The sequence below is a fragment of the Suricata suricatta genome, chromosome 2, assembly GCF_006229205.1.
Source record: "Suricata suricatta isolate VVHF042 chromosome 2, meerkat_22Aug2017_6uvM2_HiC, whole genome shotgun sequence".
Lineage (NCBI taxonomy): Eukaryota > Metazoa > Chordata > Mammalia > Carnivora > Herpestidae > Suricata > Suricata suricatta.
This window is the reverse complement of record NC_043701.1, coordinates 102,552,687-102,573,777: the sequence shown is the minus strand read 5'-3', so window position 1 is coordinate 102,573,777 and position 21,091 is coordinate 102,552,687. Positions and strand designations below refer to the sequence as shown.

At 55.8% G+C, this 21,091-nt stretch overlaps 1 protein-coding gene across 2 annotated transcripts in view; it reads right to left on the bottom strand.

Moving 5' to 3' along the window:
• Positions 1-741: 741 nt before the first annotated feature.
• The window catches only part of NUDCD3 (NudC domain containing 3), a 56,693-nt gene continuing 36,343 nt past the window's right edge, over positions 742-21,091 (bottom strand). Inside the window, exons 4-6 of one of the 2 annotated variants that reach the window (XM_029931064.1) lie at positions 10,857-11,000; positions 4,046-4,234; positions 742-864 (exon numbers count right to left, since the gene is read on the bottom strand). In XM_029931064.1, coding sequence (XP_029786924.1) covers positions 838-864; positions 4,046-4,234; positions 10,857-11,000 — 360 coding nt within the window. In that variant the 3' untranslated portion in view covers positions 742-837. Of the gene's footprint in view, positions 2,084-4,045; positions 4,235-10,856; positions 11,001-21,091 lie in introns of both variants that reach the window. The other variant, XM_029931060.1, reaches the window with a different exon arrangement.

Here is a 21,091-nt window from a genome sequence, read left to right as displayed (position 1 = left end):
GCAGGCAGGCCAGTCAGTCATAGACTCCCACCAGGTGAGAACACTGCCCCGCTGGTGCGGCTGGGTGCTCGGGGAGCAGAGCCTGAAGTGACAGGTTAACTCCCCACCTCCACCCCCCAAAGCTGTGACGGTGCCAGCAGGGGACGATGGTGTCCCTACCATGTCCACGTGAGTGTCAGTCTGCTCTCCAGAGACACATGCAGCACCTGGCCTGCCCGTGGGGCAGACCTGGGTGGGTTGGGTCGGTTCTGGGCACACACACAGCTGTCTGTGGCAGCTATGGCCCCTCCCACACACTTTGGGGCAAACAGGAAAGATGGGGCCTCTCTTGCTGGCGGGTTACTTCTGGCCCTGGGCATCTGTGCACTAATGGTGCCACCATGACCCTTCCATTCATTTGGGAATTGCTGTCAGGAAGCAGCACCAGGCCCTGCCCATTGAGCGAGGTGCCCTGCAACAGGGCGCGGGAACACAGGGCACGGGTCGGGGTCCAGGTTCACCTCTGGAGAGCCCGTGGCAGATGGATAGGGCCCTGTAGCTAAATCCTTTTCTCTTGATCCAAAGCTCATCGAATTTCCGGAAACCACAGATTAGAGACCAGCCTGGTTCAGGCAACACTAAGGAATTCCCCACTTTGGTGTCTGCTCTGTACATGAGCCAAGAACCTTGTGGCCAGAATTCCAGAAACATCCACACATACCGACAACAGTCTCGGCAGCAAATGACACACAGGGACCCCCAAAGTGTTTAAATACAGATTTATTGCAAACCGACACTGAAGAAGGGGGACTTTGGAGGCAGGCACCAGCGTTCCTCGGACCTCAGCTGACAGAGCTCTCAGGGGCTGGTCTGTGGCTGCCGCGTCTAAAGAAAGAAAACCCGCAGGCTGCACTGACCCCGGGGCCCAGGCCGGTGGCGAGGGGGAGAGACTCGAGGCGGAAAAGCCAGGGTGGCCCACCATCAGCCGCTGCACGGGCGCCTCGGCCGCTCCCACACGAGGTGGGATGTGGTCACAACAGGCGAGGCAGGCAGAAACGCAACACTGAAAAAGTCGGGCAAAGGAAGACAAGTGACCACGGAGTTCACGGCTCCCCATCTCCCAAGAAGACACCTCGTCACACCCTCACCAACAGTTCTCACACGTGCATGTCCACACACAGGTGTGCAAATCCAGGGGGCCTGAAGAGGAGTCTCAGCAGCTCCCAGACCAGCCTCAGGGCCCCCATGGCGATGCCCTCAATGGCACCAGAGCCACCTGATGCCTCGCAGGGACCGATCAGGGGAGATTCGGGGGCTCCACACCCACTTCTGGCCGCCCTGAGCCAGAAATCGGCCCCCACATAACTATGACATGCTCCCATCTACTCAGGTGAAGGATGGGGGGTCTCCAGAAGGACCACCCCCAGAAGGAGTCCCTCTCCCCAGCTCTGAGAGCAGAGCCCATGGTGCTGGTCACGGGGCTGGTAGAGCAAGGGCGGCAGTGCCCCAAGCTCAGCGGAGGAGGAGGGGCTGCTGTGCTGCGGTCTCTGTGGTCTCCTGAGGGTGCCCGGCTGGCTCTTTCACAAGGACTGGGTCCCACAGGAGGATGTCAGAGGATAGCTCCTGCTGCACCTGGGGCTTCCGTCCCCACGGCCCCAGACGACAACTGGGGCCCCACGCTCTGCTCCTCAACGGGGCTGAGCAGGCAGCAGGCGCACACAAAGGCCAAGCGAGACCGCACACGTGTGCCCAGGGGCAGGTCAAGGCTCGGCCTGCGCCCCCCACCCCAGCACGGGGAAAGCAAGCAGAGCGCACACGGCAGCGAGAGGAGAGCGGGGGGCCAGTGGTCCGCTCGCCCCGCGCTGCTCTGGAACAGTCTGGAGATCCAGGGCCGGGTGCCGCGGGTTCACCCTTGAGAGAAAGGCTGCCAAGGGCAAACCCGATGGCAAGTCCCTGGCAGGAGGGCGCCGAGGCGTATCCTCGCCTCCAGGCACTAAAACTGCACGGCACCCGGGGAGATGTTGAACATGGCTGGGTCGAACCGCTGGCCTCGGAAGGGGGAGCCTTCTGCATCCCACCCCTTCTTCAGCATCTCATGGACTTTCTACAAACAGAAAACAGACAGAGGTTAGCCGCACGGCCCAGAGCAGTGCTTGCTTCAGCCTCTCCACGGGAGGACCTACCTGGGGACCACAGGCCCCACACGGATGCCCCCACACGCAGGGCAGGGGGGGAATCCCTTGGGGTCCGACGAGGCTGCAGGACGCTGCTGACAGGACCCCACTTCCCTGAGCAGAGGCGAGCACGTCAGACCCGCACCAGGGGCCGGGACACCAGCGCCAGCGGACACAGAGCTCAGCTACTGCTTTTGCTCCAACTCCTGCCTGCTGCCCCACCCCCTTCCAAGCCCAGGACCCATCGTAGGCCCTGCGTCTCTGGGGTGAGTGTGCTCCAAGCCCTGGGGACAAGTGTGTAGGGGGCATCTCATGCCGTTGCCCGCTCCCCATAGTGGCCCTCCCTCGGACTCTCAGGGGAGCCACCAGCCAGTTCTGCTGAACGTCTGGCCTCATGCTACCCTTCCCCACGGACAGGCTTTCCTCCAGGGGCCACGGAAGCCACCTGTGAGCCGTGCACGGCTATGCAGACTCCGCAGCTCAGAGTCTCCCCGCTCCCCCTCCACCAGCCACTCTGCCTCGGCCCAGCCCACCTGCTGCCCTCATGCTCTCCTGGTGGCCCGAAGCTGCTCCCTACACCGCGCTTCCCCCCGTGGCCATGTGCAGGGATGGCCCACATTTGCACATGCTCCATCCTAAATCCCCTCCAAGCCCTGATGCGTCTCTGCAGAAGCGTGACAGTCACCCAGGTGAGGGGCACACGCAGGCCCCGGCTCCCGAGTGTCGCTCAGCCCAGCACGCACGTCCCCTGGGGCCAGCACGTGGCCCTGCACACATGTTCCCCGGGGCTCCCCTCTGACTCTAGGCACAGAGCTCTTCCCATGAGCCCACGGTGTCTTCAGACACTTCCCGGCCAGCCCGTCCTGGGCCTGGCAGCGAGGATCTCCTGAACCTTGGGCCTGAGTGCCCAGCCCCTCCAGGCAGCAATCCCAGAGCCTACCCCAGGGCCCATGTTCACACAGCTTTCTTCCACCTGTGGCTGGACCACTTGTGGCCACAGGTGACCGTCACGTGACTAAACTAGCTCAGCTGACTGCCCTACCTCCCACCCCCTGCCTCTGAGCTCAACGGTCACAGCCAGAGAGATATGACCCACGAGGAGCCTGAGGGCTCCCTATGGTTCACCTTAGCACCTCCAGCCCTGTGAGCCCTGTGGTCAGGGAGCCCGGCCAAGAGAAGATTCAGAGACTGAGCAGGAACCCACCCGGAATGCAGCAGTCAGCACTGCCTGAGTGACTCTTGCAGGAAAGCTGGATTGGGGGGAGGGGGAGGACAAACACCAGGCAGGCAGGAGGGACACACCAGCAGTGGACCCCCAACATAGGCAGGACCACAGTGAAGCCCCGGGAGACAGGACACCTCTGAATCCCAACACCACGGGGGCTCCTACGTGTGAGGTACACGGAACAAAGAACAAACCGTAGGAAGCAGTGACCCTGGTGCCAGCAACACCCCCTCTCCTGTCCAGTTCCTGTCACACTGGGGTCCCCATTCCAAACAATGGGAGCAAACAGCACCCTGAGAAATGGGACCCTTTCTTCTGTTGTCTTCTCTGCCCCCGGTGTGTGCTGCCCAGTGCAGGCCTCTGCGGATGCGGGCCACCCCCCCCACCTCCACCGGCCACCTGGACATCTCAGGCCCCTGACATTTGTTCCAAAATGACCTGGAAGGAGGCTTCCCATGGCCCCTGGTCAGCCTCCCACAGACGCTGCAGGAGGGAGAGAGCTAGGATCACATGCAGAGTCACCCATCTGTGTGGACTGGCTTTGTCACAGCCCTGCTCCCTGGGCTCTGCCCAGTTGTGGAACCAGTGCCCCATCCCAGATGGTGACCAGGCTAGAGCACAACCGGTGACATCCACCCACCTGGTCCCCCGCACCGCTGCCCCTTACCAGCTCGTGGCTCTGCGGCTTGCCCTGCAGCTTCTGGTGGTAGTCGAAGGTGAGCCTGTCCAGCACAGCGTGCTCCTCCTCGTCCACCGTGGCCATGGACCGCTCCTTGTTGATCTTGTCGATGTCGATGGGCTCCTCGCCCTCCAGGACAGCGCTCCACCAGTACTCGCCCACCTTGTTCAGACTTACCTGGGGCAGGGGGGAGATGGGGCTCAGCTGGGGGCCAGGGCCGCACACAGGGAGGGCCCAGACTGTACGCCTCCTGGGGGCTGGTGGCCAAGAACTGACAGGTAGGTGGCCCCCTCTCCCTCACACTATCTATTTACTGTCCAATGGCCTAAAACCTTGGTCACTTTTGGGCTGGGAGGGAAGGTGGACCCGACAAGCCAGCAGCCAGAGCAGGTCCTACTAAGGGCAGCACCCTGCGGAGAGGGCGACCAGCCAGAGGGCAATCCTGACACTGCAGATCAAGACCTGGTCCCCACCAGTGACATTTGTGAGCTCCCTAGGGAGAGTTCGGGGTGTGGGCACTGATACAGAGAAGGCCGTGTGGTGACAGCAATGGCCTCAGCATCAACATCAACACGACAGAAATAAGCCTCCCCTCTTCCACACCAACTGTCCCCAGAGCGTGTGGCATGAACCCGGTGGGACAGCAGGCTCTGAGCGCCCCCACCTGCTGGCTCAGCAGAGGACAGAGCTCTCCCCGACAATGCCGTGTTCTACATGTGGGGTGGATTTGGTTTCCACGTGCTCCGTTCAGCCGGCTTCTAACCGACTTTCTCAGTTTGTGTGCAAGGCCCTGACCGGGCAAGACCCCAACATCGAGAATCTTCGCTGAGATGCAAATCTCTGTTCCTTCCAACGCAACAAAAACCTCTGGAGTGGCAGTGGGCTCCTTTCCCATTATTCCCAGAGAGATGCCTGCAGTGCTTCAGGCCGATCCATCTCGGGAAACAGAATCCCACCCCCCCCCCCCACCGGCTTATTCTATGTTCCCTCTGCTGACACTCTGGAGCCCGCTGCTGGCCCTGCTCACACGAAATGGAGCCCCGTGCAGGGTGTTTGGGCAGGTCCACATGCACGACCAGGCCCCGTGCAGCCTGGGGACTGGATGGACTGACGCTGTCCACAAGGAACCCAGGGGGCCTCACCGCCCATGTATCTTGGGTCCATGGGGCTCACAGGCCCTTTGCAAACCCAACAGAAACTGAGACAAGCTCAACACCACCTTTAAAAGAATTGTTTCTGAGGTGAAACACAGGAGCACCTAGGTGGCTCTGTTGGTTCAACATCTGTCTCTTGACTTCAGCTCAGGTCATGATCCCAGGGTCATGGGATCGAGCCCCATGCTGGGCTCTGCACTGGTGATGTGCAGCCTGCTTAGGACTCTCTCTCTCTCCCCCCCTTTCATCCCTCCCCCACTCGCACTCAGAGAGAGTCTTTCTTAAAGTAAAAAAACTTAAGAAAATAAAGCACGCAAGTCAGTATTAGCACACCCACAGTGCTGTGCAACCTCTGCCTCCACCCGGTTCCGCAGCGGGGTCACCTCCCTCCCCTCCCCGGCCCTGGGGCAGGTCACCTGTCCTTCGGTGCCCCTGCCGCTCGCATGCAGCATGGTGTCCTCGAGGTACATCCACCTTGCCAAAACAGTAGCCAAAACAAGACAGCGCTGAGGAGATGCCCCTGGAACAGAGCTTGAGGCCCCAAGTCTACAGGAGTCTGACGGCCTGACAGCATGTTTTGATTTTTCACTAATGTTTTGTTATTTCCCTAAAGATTGGGTTCACAGACATGCACTCCTGGGGTACGTCCCGAGCCCTGACAAACATGCAGCCAGCACTGCGGTGGAGCAGCGCCCGGAGCTCCGGCCCTCTGCCTGGCCGCCCAGCAGACCTGGGTCACGTGTCCCCAATGTCTGAGGGTGCGGGCCAGTTCTCAAGCTTCTTTGCAGCTTGGGTTTTTGAAGATTTTATTTGGAATAATTTTAAACACACCTGGACCCTCGAGCATGCCTTGCCACTGCGTGTCTGCACAGAGGCCCTCTCTGTTTAAGGACACATGTAACACACAGCAAACTCCAGGATTTTCTTCTGAACCATGTGACCCTTTACCCCTGGTACTTCCACGAGGGCGTCCTTCCACTACTAGAAGCGCAGCTCACCTTCCCTCCAGCACAAGATGCAGGTCGGAGTTCTGAATGCACCTTAGTGGTCCTGCCCCACTCATCTGGAACATTCTACAGTCTCTGTTCCTAAAGACCATTTTTCATTCGGTGTTTGTCTGGTGTTTCCTCCTGATTAAACTCAGAGAAGTGTCCCCAACAGGACATGGCATGGGTGACGCCATGCCCTCCCAAAGTGTACCTCCTTTAGACACAGACATCCTGCTGCCACATGCACGCGAATTCCTCCTTGACCTCGTCCTCCCCACAGTGACAGCAGGGCTTCTCCTCCAGGTGCCCGTGTGCAGCGACCTCTCCTGGGCCCCCATTCACTCCTGTCCCCAACTGTGCTGGTGCTCAGAGTCTCCTGGCTTGACAGGTCGGGGCAGTCACCGCAACTAAGTAACACGCCCCCCTTACCTGGCCTCTCTCCAGAATCCTGTATGATGGAGTTGGCCCCAGACCGAGGACCAGTTTCCCGAAATGTCCTCACAGAAACTTCGAGCTCCACACGAATGAGCCCAGCATGTCCACAACTTGTGTGGATGAGCCCCCACCTCTGCCTCCCCCTCCTCCCTCCAGGGCAGAGCCGCATCCAAGTGGGCAGCCCTGTGTCTGGTGAGGTGCTCTCCGGACCATGCGGGCCGGGGAGGTGTCCGTGTGCACTGTGGATGGGGCTCCGCAGGGGTACCTGGAGCCCAGGACAGACGGTGGGGAGCTGCCCTCGGCAGGCCCTTCTGTGAGAGGATGGGGGTCTGTATGGGGTCTGCATCCAGGACTTGCTGGAGGCGGTGCAGTGATGGGCCATCTCCTGGTGATCTATGTTGTCAATGAGTTTTTGAAGCTTACAAATCAAAGCACCACATAGGCCAAACAGGACAGGCCCTTGGTGTGGGTGTGGGGGCAACAGGGGGAGCCCATGCGCTAAAAGCCCTGGGCAGCCGGGCAGTGCAGAGCAGGGTCTCAGCGGGACGGAGGCACAGCAGCTGTGTCCCCTGGGAGCATGGCTCGCTGATGCTGCCAGCACACCCCTGCTGCCCAGCCCTCCCCGCTTCCCTACTGGGACTCAGGGATGCCTGCGGTGGTGAAAGGTGCTGTCTGACCTGAGAAACTCCCAGGATCCTGGGAGACGGGCGCACAAAGGCCAAGGGCCTGCATTTCATTCTGAGGACAGTTTCCAGGCTTCTGGTGTGCGCCAAAATGCTAATGTTATTTAACCCACATTTGGGAGGAAGGAGGATATGTCTCTGTGATGCTGGTGACCACCATCGAGGAGACAGAGACGGGAAGGCCCTTCCTGAGAAGCCCACATCCCCACCAGCAGACGGACAGAGACAGAGAAAGGAGTGGGGGCGGGGGGGGGGTGGGCAGCAGTCAGAACCCAAGGGGACCCGGGGTCAACACAGAAACAGCACAGGGGGAAGCCCCTGGCAAATGGCCAAGGACCAGTCAGCTTGCGACTCTGATTCTGAGAACAGAACTTAAGGAAACCTAAGTAAATCATCCCAGTACATGGGGACACAGCATGTCCACACACTCACCCCCTTGACCCCCGAGCACCCTACACCTGCTCAGCCCACCTGACCACCTAGAGGGTCAGCTGACAGACCAGCTCCGCCTGGGGTGCGGCCTCGACCCTCTACCGCTAGACACCCCCCCCCCCCCGCCCCAAGCCGCCAGCACCACCTGGAGGGGAACCGAGGACAGTGTGCCGGGCGGTTCTGGGACAGAACGGTCGGGGGAGGCGCTGACTTCACGTCTCTTGCCTGAGAGGCATTCTCAAGTGTGGGAGGGAGGGAGGCAAGAGCTGTCATCCGGTTTTAGCTGCCGCCCCTGCCTGCTCCCAAAGCATCTACTCGGGCGAGGGGGGTGGCTGGGAAGCAAGTGGCATTGCCTGCCGGGAGGTCAGAGGCGCGGACCAAGGACTCCGGTGAGGTGACAGGCAGCCCTGGGGCCCCCACCAGCTGTTCGAGGCCCTCGTGGACACACTGCCACCAGAGGCCTGTGCCACTGCCCCGGAGCAGTGGGGGACAGTTCCCCTCACCGTGTGAGGCTGGTTGGCCCCCCCAAGGGTCCGGGGTCAGGCTGCAGCCCCAGTCTCTGCCTGTCTTCATGTCGCTCCTCCACTGCGCATCCTTCTCCATCTCACACCTCCCTCTCGTTCTACTCTGAGGTTCCATGTGCAGGTTTCTAGGCTCTGGCGAGGACAGTGGGGTGCAGCCCTTGGGAGAGGGGACCCTGACTATGTTCCTTAGTGGCCCTGGTGCCCAGCAACCTACATGTCAGGAGAGACCGACCACGGCTCTCGGCCTCATCTCAAGAGTGAGGAATGGAGTTCCCGCGTGGCTGATGAGGTTCCCAACGCCAGGCAATGCTAAGCAGAGGGGAGGCCCCAGAGCTCCACCATCTGCCTCTGATGCCCGAGGGAGGGACACGGGCTTGTTCTGAGCAGCAAACGCAAGCATGGTCTTCACATGTCAGAGCAACGCACTCACTGAGCCATGGTAGCATCTCAGATGTGTGAGCCCACACATCACCAGTGGATGAACCATCAAACCCAGACTACAGCCTGTGGTCAGGAGGGAAGAGACATGGGAGAAGGACTGCATCCTGTGGGCAGGATACACGGGCCCTGCCAGGACCCGGCTGACAGGTGAGCTCGGGGACAGACTTGCAGGCAGTGAGGCCGGCACAAATGCGGCGCCAGTGCAGATGGTCAAGTGCTCTGCAGACAGTGGGGAGGGACCTGTCTGGCACCAGGGGACCCAGGGTCCCCATGTGAACCCTGCTGGCAGGGGGCCTGCGGGGAGACTCCCCAAAGCCACGTTCCCAGGCAGCGACAAGTGCACCAGCTCCACCATGTGAGGGCAACTACAGAAAAGCCTCCCAGCCGCTGCAGGTTCTCCTCCTTGCCCCCGAGGGCTGACAGGGAGGGAACAGGCAGGCCTCAGCTGGGAAAGCCACTTCCCTGCAGCCTCAGTGAACAGGTCTGGAAAGTGAGCTTCCAGAGAGTTCATGGTGTTACCAGTCGCTAACTGAGCAGCCCCACATGTGCTTGTAAGCGGCCTCGAGGATAATGAGGTACATGCATCCGTCCCGGCCATAGCCACACTCAGGCCCACACACACACACACACACACACACAGAGCAGAGACAAGGTCGCCTCTGCCAAGCAAAGGCGCTATGAGACAAGTCACTGAGTCAGCAGCGAGTCTGCACAGCAGGGATGTCAGGTACACCGGTCACAGTGGCTGTGAGGCCGTCCGTCCTTGAAGTGATGCAGTTTCTCGCATCCTGGAGAGAGCGTCAAGGCAGATGGACTGGGTGGTGAAGCCTCCCCGGCCATGCTCCTTGGGGAAGCAGGGCGACAGTACCACCAGGACTCACCATGGGGCCCACTCTGGAGCCACTGCGCCCCACACCAGAGGGTGAGGCCCCTCGTCTGCAGGACTGGCCTCACAGCTCCACCTATTGGTGGCAGTCATGGGGCGGGGGCGGAGGAGACCCTGACTGAGCATCTCACAACCGTGGAAATAAGGCCCTGACCATGAAGGCATTTTACAAGTGAGAGGAGCTGGACACATGACTGCCCATGTGGCCAGGGTGCAGGGATGGCTTCAGTGGACTAGGGGACGGGGGCACGGCCTGATGCACAGAGAGGCTGAGCCCCTGGGTGACAAAGAGCTGGTTTCAACCGTCACACTCTCACTGAGAGAAGAGAAACTTCGCAAGGGTAGGGATATGCAAAGCAAGGTTCAGAACAAGGGCTGGGTGGACAGGGCCTGTGCTCTGTGACCCAGTGTCCTTGTCAGGTGGAGGGGCCCTGTGTGAACCTGGGGACTCCAGCACTTCAGCACTCACAGACCCCTCTCCACCCCACAGCCCTACCAGTCCCCACAGACAGGCCGGCCCACTGGCACCCATCCCACGGAGATGCGGGTCTTCATAAAACTGAAACACAATGTTTTGCTTCCTTCCTTCCTTCCTGGCACATGTGAAGAATGTGCCTTTAAAGCCCTTAGGTTTTGTCCTAAGACCTGGCATCTTCCTGTGGGCCTGGACCCTTCTCTAGATCCTGGTGAGGCACCCCGTGTCATACGGAGCCCTGCCAGGCAGTGCCCACCAAACAGGCCAAGGCCTTGAAGAGGGGCCAGAGCCATGGAAGGTCCCAGTAAGTGGGGCACTGGAGCTCTTACTGGGGCTCTGCAGCCCCGACTGGCTCAGCGAGACCCCCGTTGTTGAATTAGCGGTACAACTGTGTGCTCTGCGTCCCCTGGCGCAGCATCCCTGAAATCAACCTTCCTCTCAAGTCTTACCTTACTTGGCTCTGTCTCGATGTGACCGAGGCCCTGAAAGCAGGAGCCTCTGGGACCAGGAGAGACACCCGAGTGAGCTCCGTCGTGCAGCAGTGGCCCTGCCAGGAGCTCCGCTGTTTCACCGCCTGTGGCTGCCACTTTCACCCGGGCACGAACCACCCTGGGTTTCATGTAAACATTGGACCCACTTCAGAGAGCCAAGTGGTGGGGGATGCAGGGCCGAGGCCAGGAAAGGTGCCCTGAGCCGTGCCCCAGACTGCAGGAACCCAGCCCCCCTCTCAGCTGGGACCCCTACTCCCTCCTGCAGCCCACCACGGATGCCCACACTCACCAGAACACACTTCCCAGGCTCCAGGCTCCAGAGGGAACTCTCGGTGTTGACCTTGTGGGTGAACTTCCCTTCCATGAGGACGTGCTCCCCACCCTCCTCCAGCACAGCCACCCGAATGGAGCTGCTGCTCAGGGCCACCGAGACCTGGAACCAAGGAGAAGGGGGTCAGCACGCTCAGAGCAGGACCCAGGTGCAGACCGGAACACGATGCGGGACCATCCCACGGGGCAGCAGGCAGTTGGACAGGGACCACTGTCCTGACCAAGTTACACCTGAGGTGGCTTGCGTGTCTCCACCTCCTTCAAGTCTGCATGCTGCAAGCTCTGTTCGGACATGCAGCATGGTGCCCTGGGGGCTGCCAGCTCTCCACCAAGACCCTGCTTCACCAGGGGGGACTGAGCCCACGTGGGCTGCACAGGTGTGGTGTGCCCCCCTCTCGGTCCTACCATCTGCATGAGTGCAGAGCCCCCCACATGCCCTCTTCTGGGAGCTACTGAGGCTTCACCAAGCAGAGAGGCCAGTCCCTCCATAGGGACACCTGCCCCCTCCCTGCCTCCCACATCTGCCTCTGCCACCACACTGGCCAGCAGCACCCAGGACTCTGGAGCCTCATCAGATCAGGAACTGGATGAGGAAAGCAAATCACTCCCGTCTCTTTTCAAACTCTGAAATCTGGGTCTATAATGCAAAATCTTTTCATGACCACATGTGCAGAATGCATTAGGTGAAAGGACACTGGAGGGGAGAACCCAGGCCTTCCTAGGGTGGGCTCCACCGGGTTCTGTGTGGAAATGACCCTCCCACGTGGTTGCAGAAGTGCTCAATAAAGTATCAAAAAGAAACTCTCAGAGTCACAGGTATTCAGGCTTGGCTACGATCACCTAACTGTACTTTAAATATCCTCGAGTAGACATAAAGGCACCATCCAGAGTTACCACCACGAGGCAGCTCTTTGAGAGAAGGAGAATCCCGGGGCCGCGCCTGTGGGCGGGCAAACCGCTGCCCACACCATGTCCACATGCAAGCTCAGGGGTATCCTGTGGGCACAGCAGCCCCCGCACCCAACCTCTGGGAGGGTTTACTGGTGACTCGGCTGGCTCTGCGAAGACACGAGCACAACCCGGCATTACTCAACACACTCCCAGGGGATCCAATCACTGGCCCGTCAGCTGTCCTTGACCATGAACTTGGGTGTGCACTGGGGCACCCCAGGAGCAAGCTCGCTTTAATAAAATCCTCCCAGCCAGCCTTACATAACACAGTAATCTCCAAATTTGGGCAAGCATCTCACGCTGCTGGTCTTGCACAACAGGGGGTGAGCCAAAGTACTGAGGGGACCCAGACAGGACAAGCTTCCAGTTCAAGATGTCACTCTGGGAAGGGTGAGCACATCGCAGCTTCTGTGACCCACAGAAACAAAGCACAAATTGGAAAAACCCAGAAGGTGCAAGGGAGGAGGTGGGGGATGGGGACAGATGAACTTCCGGTGACTCTGGGGAGACCAGCAAGAGCTTGGGGACAGCAGTATGAAGCAGGGACAAAGGTCTGGTCTGCACCCCGGAGCCTCGCCACCTGGGGCTTCCGGCCTGCAGTCGGCAGGCAGGGAGGGCAGACGCAGAGCCACTCAGAGTCAGAGGCAGCCCCGGGACGGCTGCGCCAGGAGGCCCATCAGAAAGGACAGAAGGCACTGTGGTCCAGACCAGCGCGGGGCGGCAGAGTGCCGGGCAGTGTGCGGGGGGCCGTGTAAGCGGCCGGCCCCTCAGCCCTCCTCGGCCGGGGAGGCGCAGGCCCCAGACACACTACCTCCTACTCTAAAGACTGTGAGAAATACATTCTTAAATAAAAAAAACAACCAGGGAACTCAAAATTGCATCCTTAAGGAAAATCTGCAGCATGAAAAACAAAAACAAAGACTGCAGAACTAATTAGAAAAAAAAGAGGTTCTAAAATATTTCCCATACGTGTCCTCAGAAAGTTGTGAGCAGGGTGCGGAAGCAAAAAGAGACCGGACAACCACGTACATATTAAACACACAGAGACTACAATAAAGCTTCCAACAGAAAGACTGGAAAAGTCAAGGGAGAGACACAGACCCATCCAGGCGGTCAGTGTGGCGTGCCAGAAACCACGGCAGCCACGGTACACTGCTCCAGAGTCAAAGGAAAACGTGCCTCCAGACAACCCACTGGGGGCTGAACAGAACAAAAGATGACTCATTCAACCTCATGGTTTCATAACCTCAGGTGTTTAAAATAAGGCCTTGAAAGTTCCACCAATGAGGGAGGGCTCTCGGATCGGTAACCCTGGACGGGGGTGGGGGGTGCTCTCAGATCGGTAACACTGGATGTAGGAGGACAAGGGGGCCATGCCTTCCTTCTTCCAAGGGGACAATGTTCTTAAAGTTAGGTTTCTGTTCATACCCAAACCAGGGAATAAGTAGAGATTTGAAACAACTCCCATTTTAAGGCATTGAAGAACGTTGTATTTACAACATATCGTGAGAAAGTTCCTTGAAGCTACAGCACAGGAAAGTGAGAAGACAATTAAACCAGAGGGAGAAGCATCAGACTTCCAGTAAAAAGGTCCTAAATCCTAATCTCCCACACAGCTTTGGGACCGCAGCTCACAATCCTGTCGCACACATGCAAGTTGCTAAGACAGTAGCACTTACTCGTCACACACACACAAAACCGTAACTACGTACGGTGACAGAGGTCACAAATCTACCATGGTGACCATCCCACAACACATGCAGGCTTCAAATCAGCAGGTGATACACCCGAGCTAAAACACTGTTATGTGTTGGTTATCTTACTAAAACTGGGGGAGGGGGAAGAGGAAGGTGCGACCAGGACCGCAGCACTTAATTTAACCTGAAGCACGGTGAGCGGAAGCTCCTGGATGGCAGCTGTACAGAAGGAACTCCAGCACGCTTGGTCCAGGTTGGCGTGCGAGGAAACAGGGCTTCAGGAAGTGATCTCAGATAACACGCTGTACCAAAGTGTCTAGGTGGCGCTGAGGATACTACTTTTTACAAGAAAAAGAAAGGGAGAAACACCAGGAAAACCAGAAGCAACACAAGAGACTCCTGATCCGATATGGAACACAGTGGAGTAAGACCCCAAAAAAGCTTTCTTCTAAGAAAGCAACATGAACACTGGCAGAAACTGCCAATATGTACTTTCTCTGAACTTTGAAAACTAACCAAAGGTTTGCAGGAAGCCAGGGGGCATCTATGTGAGAAACACAAGCTCTGTGACGGTCTACCTCGGCCTAGACCCATTCTTGCTCCCCAGCCCCTTGGGAAGCAGCGCTCCCAACACAGCCTGGCAGCCTGAGAGAGCACCACAAGGGGCTGAGGCTCCTTCAAAACTGCACTCACAGAGAGCTGTGAGCACCTGTCCTGTGTGACAGTGCCCTGGAAGATCCCACCTGCCAGGCGGTTTTTTAATGGACTTGGAAGAGCCTCTTCCCCAGAGAATGTTTGTTGAAAACAATGAAGAGGCAAGTATTTTAATTTCATTGTGGACTGAAATAGATAACAGCAGAGGCAAACAAAACAAAGCTGGGGAATATAATGTTCACAGAGGTTTTGAAAAGTTGGGACATGTGAATGTGCAGGCCGTGTGCAAGCTTAGGAAAACCCCTTGGTGACCCTAACTCCAGCTGACTCTGCATGAGCAGAAGTGGCGGCTACGGCTGAATCTTCGGCTGAATCTTCAACTGCGAGGCTAAGCGTTAAAGGCACACTCAATATGCACATGGAGCCCTGTGGGGGGGAGAGTCACTGGTTATAGGTGCTTCAGAAAGTCTGTGCAATCATTTGCTGATCCCTAACCTCACCAGAGACTTCAGCGGCCACACAAAATAAAGAATACAGACTTCAGAAAATTAGTTCCAAAAAGCCTTCCGGGGTGCCTGGAGGGCTCAGTCAGATAAGCATCTGACTCTTGACCTCAGCTCACATCAGGATCTCAGTGGTGAGATCGAGCCCTATGTCAGACTCTGCACTGGGCACGGAGCCTGGTTAAGATTCTCTCTCCCTCTGTGCCCCTCCCCTGCTCATGGGCACGTGTTCTCTCTCAAAAAACAGAAAGAAAAACAGAGAGAGAGAGAGGAGGGGGAGGGGGGAGGAGGGGGGAGGGGAGAGGGGAGAGGGGAGAGGGGAGGGAGAAAGAAAGAAAGAAAAGGGGGTGAGGTAGGAAGGGAGGGTCATCACACAAACAAGAACTATATCAAGTACCAACAGCAACAAACCATGGGGAAAAGGGAATCTGAGTTCCAGAACTGCCACAGTTAGTTAAAATGCCCAATTTTCAACAAAAAAATTACAAGATTCACAAAAACAGAAATGATAGCCCATACACAAGAGACAAAAACAAACACTAAAATCTATTCCAGAAAAAGTCCAGACATGGAATTTAAGTAGAAAATCTATAAACTAGTTATGATAAATACAGTTAAAGAACTAAAGAAAAGCATGGGAACAGTATCTCAATATCTCATAAAGAAAAATCAATCAAGAGATACAATATTACTTTTTAACAAGAACCAAATACATATTCTGCAACTCAAAAGTAACTGAGGAAAAAGAACTTCTGCAAAAAAATCTACTAAAGGGTCTCAGAAGCCAATTGCAGCGGCCAGAAGAATCAGAAACTCTGGAGATAGGTCACAGGAAATTAGTCGTTCTGAACAACAGAAAGGAACAACGAAAACCTGAACAGGTTCGTGACCAGGGGGACGGCACAAAGCACGCCACAACATGCATAACAGAGCCCCAGAAGTAAGAGAACGGTATAGAAAGAACATATGAAATGTGGCTGAAAGGCCACACTCTAGAAGCTCAATGAACTCCAAGTAGTATAAAACCAGAGAGACCAAGACCCGGACGCATCCAGATCAAACTGTCAAGAAAGCCAAAGCCATGATTTTTTACTTTGCTTTTCTGTTTTGAGTGTCATTGCAACTACTGTATTGTAAAGGATGGAAAATAACTGCATATGTTAAAAAAATATGAAAGAAAAAATAAATATAATTTATTCTGGGGGAAAAAAAAAGAAAGAAAGAAAGAAAGCCAAAGCCAGAGAGAGACTCTCAAAAGCAGGACGTGAAGCCACCGGGCACCAGGCTGGCCCCTTAGCCCATGAGAAGGTCATGGGAGGGAGCACTCAAAGCGTGGAGGGAAGTGGGGTTAACCAGGAATTCCATATCCAGCAACACCATCCTGCAAAAATGAAGGAGAAATTAAGACACTCCCAGATAAACAAACATCCTGAGAATTCACCCCTAACAGGCCCATCTTCCCGTGCACAGGCTTGCAAGAAACACAGCAGTGGTCCAGGCTGAAATGAAAGGACACTAGACGGTCATCTGAATCCACACGAAGAAACAGAGTGCCAGTGAAGGGAGACACAGAAGACAGTGTAAGTGCGCCTCTCGTTTGTGAGCTCTCCTTGTCTTCTATTTGATTTAAAAGAACTGTACCACAGGGCGCCTGGGGGGCTCAGTCGGCAAAGTGTCCAACTCTTGATTTCAGCTCCAGTCGTGATCCCACAGTTTGTGGAACAGAGCCCCGCATCGGCTCTGCACTGACAGTGCGGAGGCTGCTTGGGATTCTCTCTCTCCCTTTCTCTCTGCCCCTCCCCTGCTCACACGCACACTCTCTCTCAAATTAAATAAACTAACCTAAAAAAAGAGAAAAGTGCTGTACCACAAAGGAGCAGAGAAGAGAAATCACACATAAAACCCACTTCTGTGTACACACTGGAATTAAGTCTGTACTGATTGTAATCCCAGAGAAAACACGAAGACAATCACCCCCAAAATAGGTGGGGTCTTTTTGTTTTTTTAAGGTTTTTATTTATTTTTGAGAGAGAGAGAGAGAGAGAGAAACAGCTTGAGGAGGGGAGGATCAGAGAGAGAGGGGGAGACAGAGAATCTGAGGCAGGCTCCAGGCTCTGAGCTGTCAGCACAGAGCCCCACACGGGGCTCAAACTCACAAACCACGAGATCATGACCTGAGCTGAAGCCAGACACTCAACCGACTGAGTTGCTCCAAAAATATGGTTTAATAAAAAAATGAGGGAATTAAAATACTACACTAGAACATCTCTAACACAAAAGAAAGCAGTCATGGAGGAAAAAGGGAACAAAAAAACTCACCACACACATTGAATCATCTAAACAGTGTGATGCTGCCATAAAAATGGACATAGAGATCACTGGAATGGAATTTAAAATTCAGCACCAAACCCATAAACTTAGAGTCAGGGATGGTGAACAAGGGTGCCGAGGCAATTCGATGGGGAAGAGTCGAGTCTGTTCAACAAGCAGGACGGTGACAAGGGCTGTCCGCACACAGAGGGAAGTCCGAGCACTCCCTCCTGCCGTACACAAGCATGAACTTGGAATGGACCAAAAACCTCTACATAAGGGCTAAAACCATGAAACTCTGGAAGAAAAAAAAAGTAAATATCCAAGACCTTGGATCCCACAATCGCTTCTTAGGTATGCACGAGCAACCATAAATAAACAAAATATGCAAGCTACTGATAAGGATTTTTGTGCTTCAAAAAGCATCATCTCTTGGGGCGCCTGGGTGGTTTAGTTGGTTAAGGATCCAACTCTTGGTTGGTTTCAGCTCAGGTCATGATCTCACAGTTCGTGAGTTCAAGCCCCGTGTTGGGCTCTGTGCTGACAGCTCAGAGACGGCTTGGAATTTCTCTCACCTCTCTCTCTGCCCCTCCCTGGCTCTCCCTCTCTCTCTCAAAAAATAAACATTTTTAAAAAATAAAATAAAAAACTCCCACATCTCTTAAAAAGACAATTCATGGAGCGGAAGAAAATATTTGCAAATTTTCTGACTAGGGTATAGTACTTATATTTAAAAAGAACTCCTACAATTCTACAATAAAAATAATACAATTTTTAAAAAGGCAAAGACATCGAATAGACATTTCTCTAAAAAAGACGTACAAATAACCAATAAGCACATGAAAAGATACTCAACATTGTGAGTCATCCGGAGACACTAGCGGAAACCACCATGCGATTCCTCCGGGCAGTCATCAGGAGGCAGACCACAGGTGACAGCAGGTGCTCGGGAAGCGGGACAAGCCCGCACACACTTTTGGTGGTTACGTAAAATCTACGCCGGTGCGAGCACTGCAGGCTTCAGAAAATCCCGGAGCTCCTGTGCATGCCAGCAGAGAAGTGAGAACGCGTGCCCATGGGCGGTGGCAGAGGGGAAGACAGGGCCGATCCAGATGGGTGCGTGATGCGCAGGGCAGACATGCCTCCCCCTGCCTCCTCCCAAGTGGCCAGGCCTCAGATGCCAGGGAAGGGCCTAGGAGTCGGTCCCAGTGTGGAAACAGAGGTTGAGACCACCCCGGAAAAAAAATCTCACCTGCAGGAGTGTCGTGATCCAGGCCAGAGGCCATCACCCTGAGGTGCTGACAAGGACTCTAGCGAGGAGGCACCCGTGACAGTAAGAACAACACCCACAAGGCTGAGAGACCTGTCCCTCACTGAACGATATACAACATAAAGATGACACGCAGAAGCACCACGTGTGGACACATTCGTGTTTACAAAGCGCAGTTAGCCTTCTGTCCAACGCAGGAGCCGCTGTCAGGCCCAGGGCACCCCCTCCTCAGCAGCACCCCCACCTCCCTAGACACACGCAGCGAGTGACCCACAGCAGATGGCGGGCACAGTCCAGACCACTTCTTTAAAACAAAACTTTTAAAAATCCACACTAGTGTCCGTTTCCACCCTCGGCTTTGGCTAATTCTGCTCAGGTTGTCCCTGTCCTTTTTGAGCAGGAGCATTTCTGGATTGTCTCCACTGAACCAAATACAACAGCTCGATTCTAAGTGATAAAATTCATACCGTGTTCACGAGGCTACAGCTAGTGACCAACGAAGTAAGGCCCAGAGCACCACACAAAAGACCCTCCATCAGAGACACAAGTCGTTTCCTTCCCGTGACAGGCAAATAGGAAACCACTGGAATTTAGACGAAACTGCTTGAAAAGGGTAAGAAAATCCAAGTGGACTGTAAGGCAGCAAAGGTTCAAAGAAGCTCCCTCAAAACGCAACCTACTCCTTTCTAATCCTGGTGCAAATTCCAGATGCCGCAGGAAGAGACTAATCTGACTACATAAAAATAAATTAAGTTCCACAAGGAAAAGAAACCACGAGCCAACTCAAATATTAATAACAAAATGAAGCCACAGGGCTGTACCACCCACCAGACATGAGGCTGACCTTCGACACAGAGCTGCAAAGAGCTCCTGGAAACCACTAAGGAAAGGGCCTGAGGTCCGACCGGCGCACGTAAGGACGTGAACCCACATATCCTCAGACACCCTCTCTCCACCCATCCTGCTCCATCTACCCCCAGACCCAACGACGTGCCCCTGTGCGCCGATGATGGGAACATGGACAGGTGTGCCCCTGCGGAGGGCCACCAGCAGCCCGAGGAAGGGCCGCATGCCTCGTCATCCGGCAATAGCACTCTGTGGCAAGCGCTCCGCAGGGGGTACACACCTGCAAACCAGAGCCTATCAGAAGGCACTCTCTACTCCAGTCTCCACCGCAAGATGCTGGTGGTGACAGCAGTGCCAGTCACCAGGAGCTGCGTCAGTAACCACCCGTAGCCTGGAGAGGCCCTGGGGGCAGAGCACCTGCACCTTCACGGTCCTGACACACCGGGGAGGTGGCAGCACACACTCACAGGTGACCCAGAAGCTCACGACTTTGACTCAGTGGTGACAAAGGCCACAGCGGGGGCTGGCGGAGGACAGCAGGACAGGGACGGGCCCCGTGAAGAGATCACGCCCGAGTGCCCACACATGCACGAAGTAGAATGCAGCTCCTCCCCCACCGTGAGAAGGAACTTGGCGGCTCGGAGCTTGCAGGACAAATTCCATCGGTAGCGCCAAGCTCAGGGGCGAAGTGCCGTGGCAGCAGCCGTGCTCAGAGCCTCGGTGCCACTCTGGAAGATTCCTGTGGTGAAGGCACAGGACTCCTCAGTCAGCAAAGACCGTGCAGGGTCACCGAGCAGAGAGGACGTCGTACCAGGGAGGAGGGAAATTGTGCAAACCAGCTAGGACTCTTGTCTACAACAGTGTCGCCACGCTTTCCGTTCAACAGTGACTGCCTGATGGGGCAGGAACGGGGCCTCGGCGGCTCGCACCTTCAGTTCTCTCGACTGTATGCGAGGTCGGCCTCACAACCTCAGAGCTCAATCTTCTGGCAGCCAAGTCCTGTGTTCAGGGAAATGCCAGGTGGGGGACGCTGGCAGGGCACCGGCTCCCGTCCCGGCGCGGACGGCCCCTGCTCCTCAGCATGGCAGGCAAAGGGAAGAGCCGAGCACACTTCACTCCTATTCGAGGCCAAAGCCTCAGCCGAGTTTTGCTTCAGATCCACCAGCAAAACAGCCACGTGAAAAAGCAGGACCCTGGCCATGACGCGCTGCACGCACTCCTTCGTCACCATGCCAGAGGGCCATAAGCACCAGCGTGGAGGAAGGGGACAGGAGCTGCTCTGCTGCTGCTGGCGCCGGTCACCACCGGAGGAGGGGCCTGGGGTCCCTGCCAGCCCCTCCGCACACTCACAGGGCTGCTTGCACACCCACAATCGTGACTTCACCATTGGGCCGCTGCGACCATAGCCACCACCACGATGTCTGACAGTGCCACAGACAAAACCCCAAAATAAACACTGCTGACAGGTAGCTGTGACAGGCACCTCAGAGAAGGGCTTGGAAAGCAGCCAGTCCACAAAGAAAGTGATGACTCCGAGGAAAAAACCCTGAGACCAGCAAAATAAACCTACTGCTAAGTCTTAAGTGAACTGTGGTTAAAACTCTTAAATAACTAAAAAAAAAAAAGGTGAGAGACCACAGAGGTTTACAAGGTTCCAGGGGTGCCTGGATAGCTCAGTCAGTTAAGTGTCCGACTCCTGATCTTGGCTCAGGTGATGATCTCATGATTTGTGAGTTCAAGCCCCATGTTGGGCTCTCCAGAGCCTGCTTGGGACTCTCCCTCCCTCCCTCTCTCCCCCTCCCCTGCTTCAGTATAGGAATAGCATGGAATGTGACGACTGCTAACAGGTTAAATTTTAAACGTTCTCCTCACAAGAAAACAGTCTGTTACTACGTGAGGACAGGTGTTCACTTCCGTGAGGTCAGCCCCAGAGCAGCAATCTCATCCAAACCTTGGGGACCGC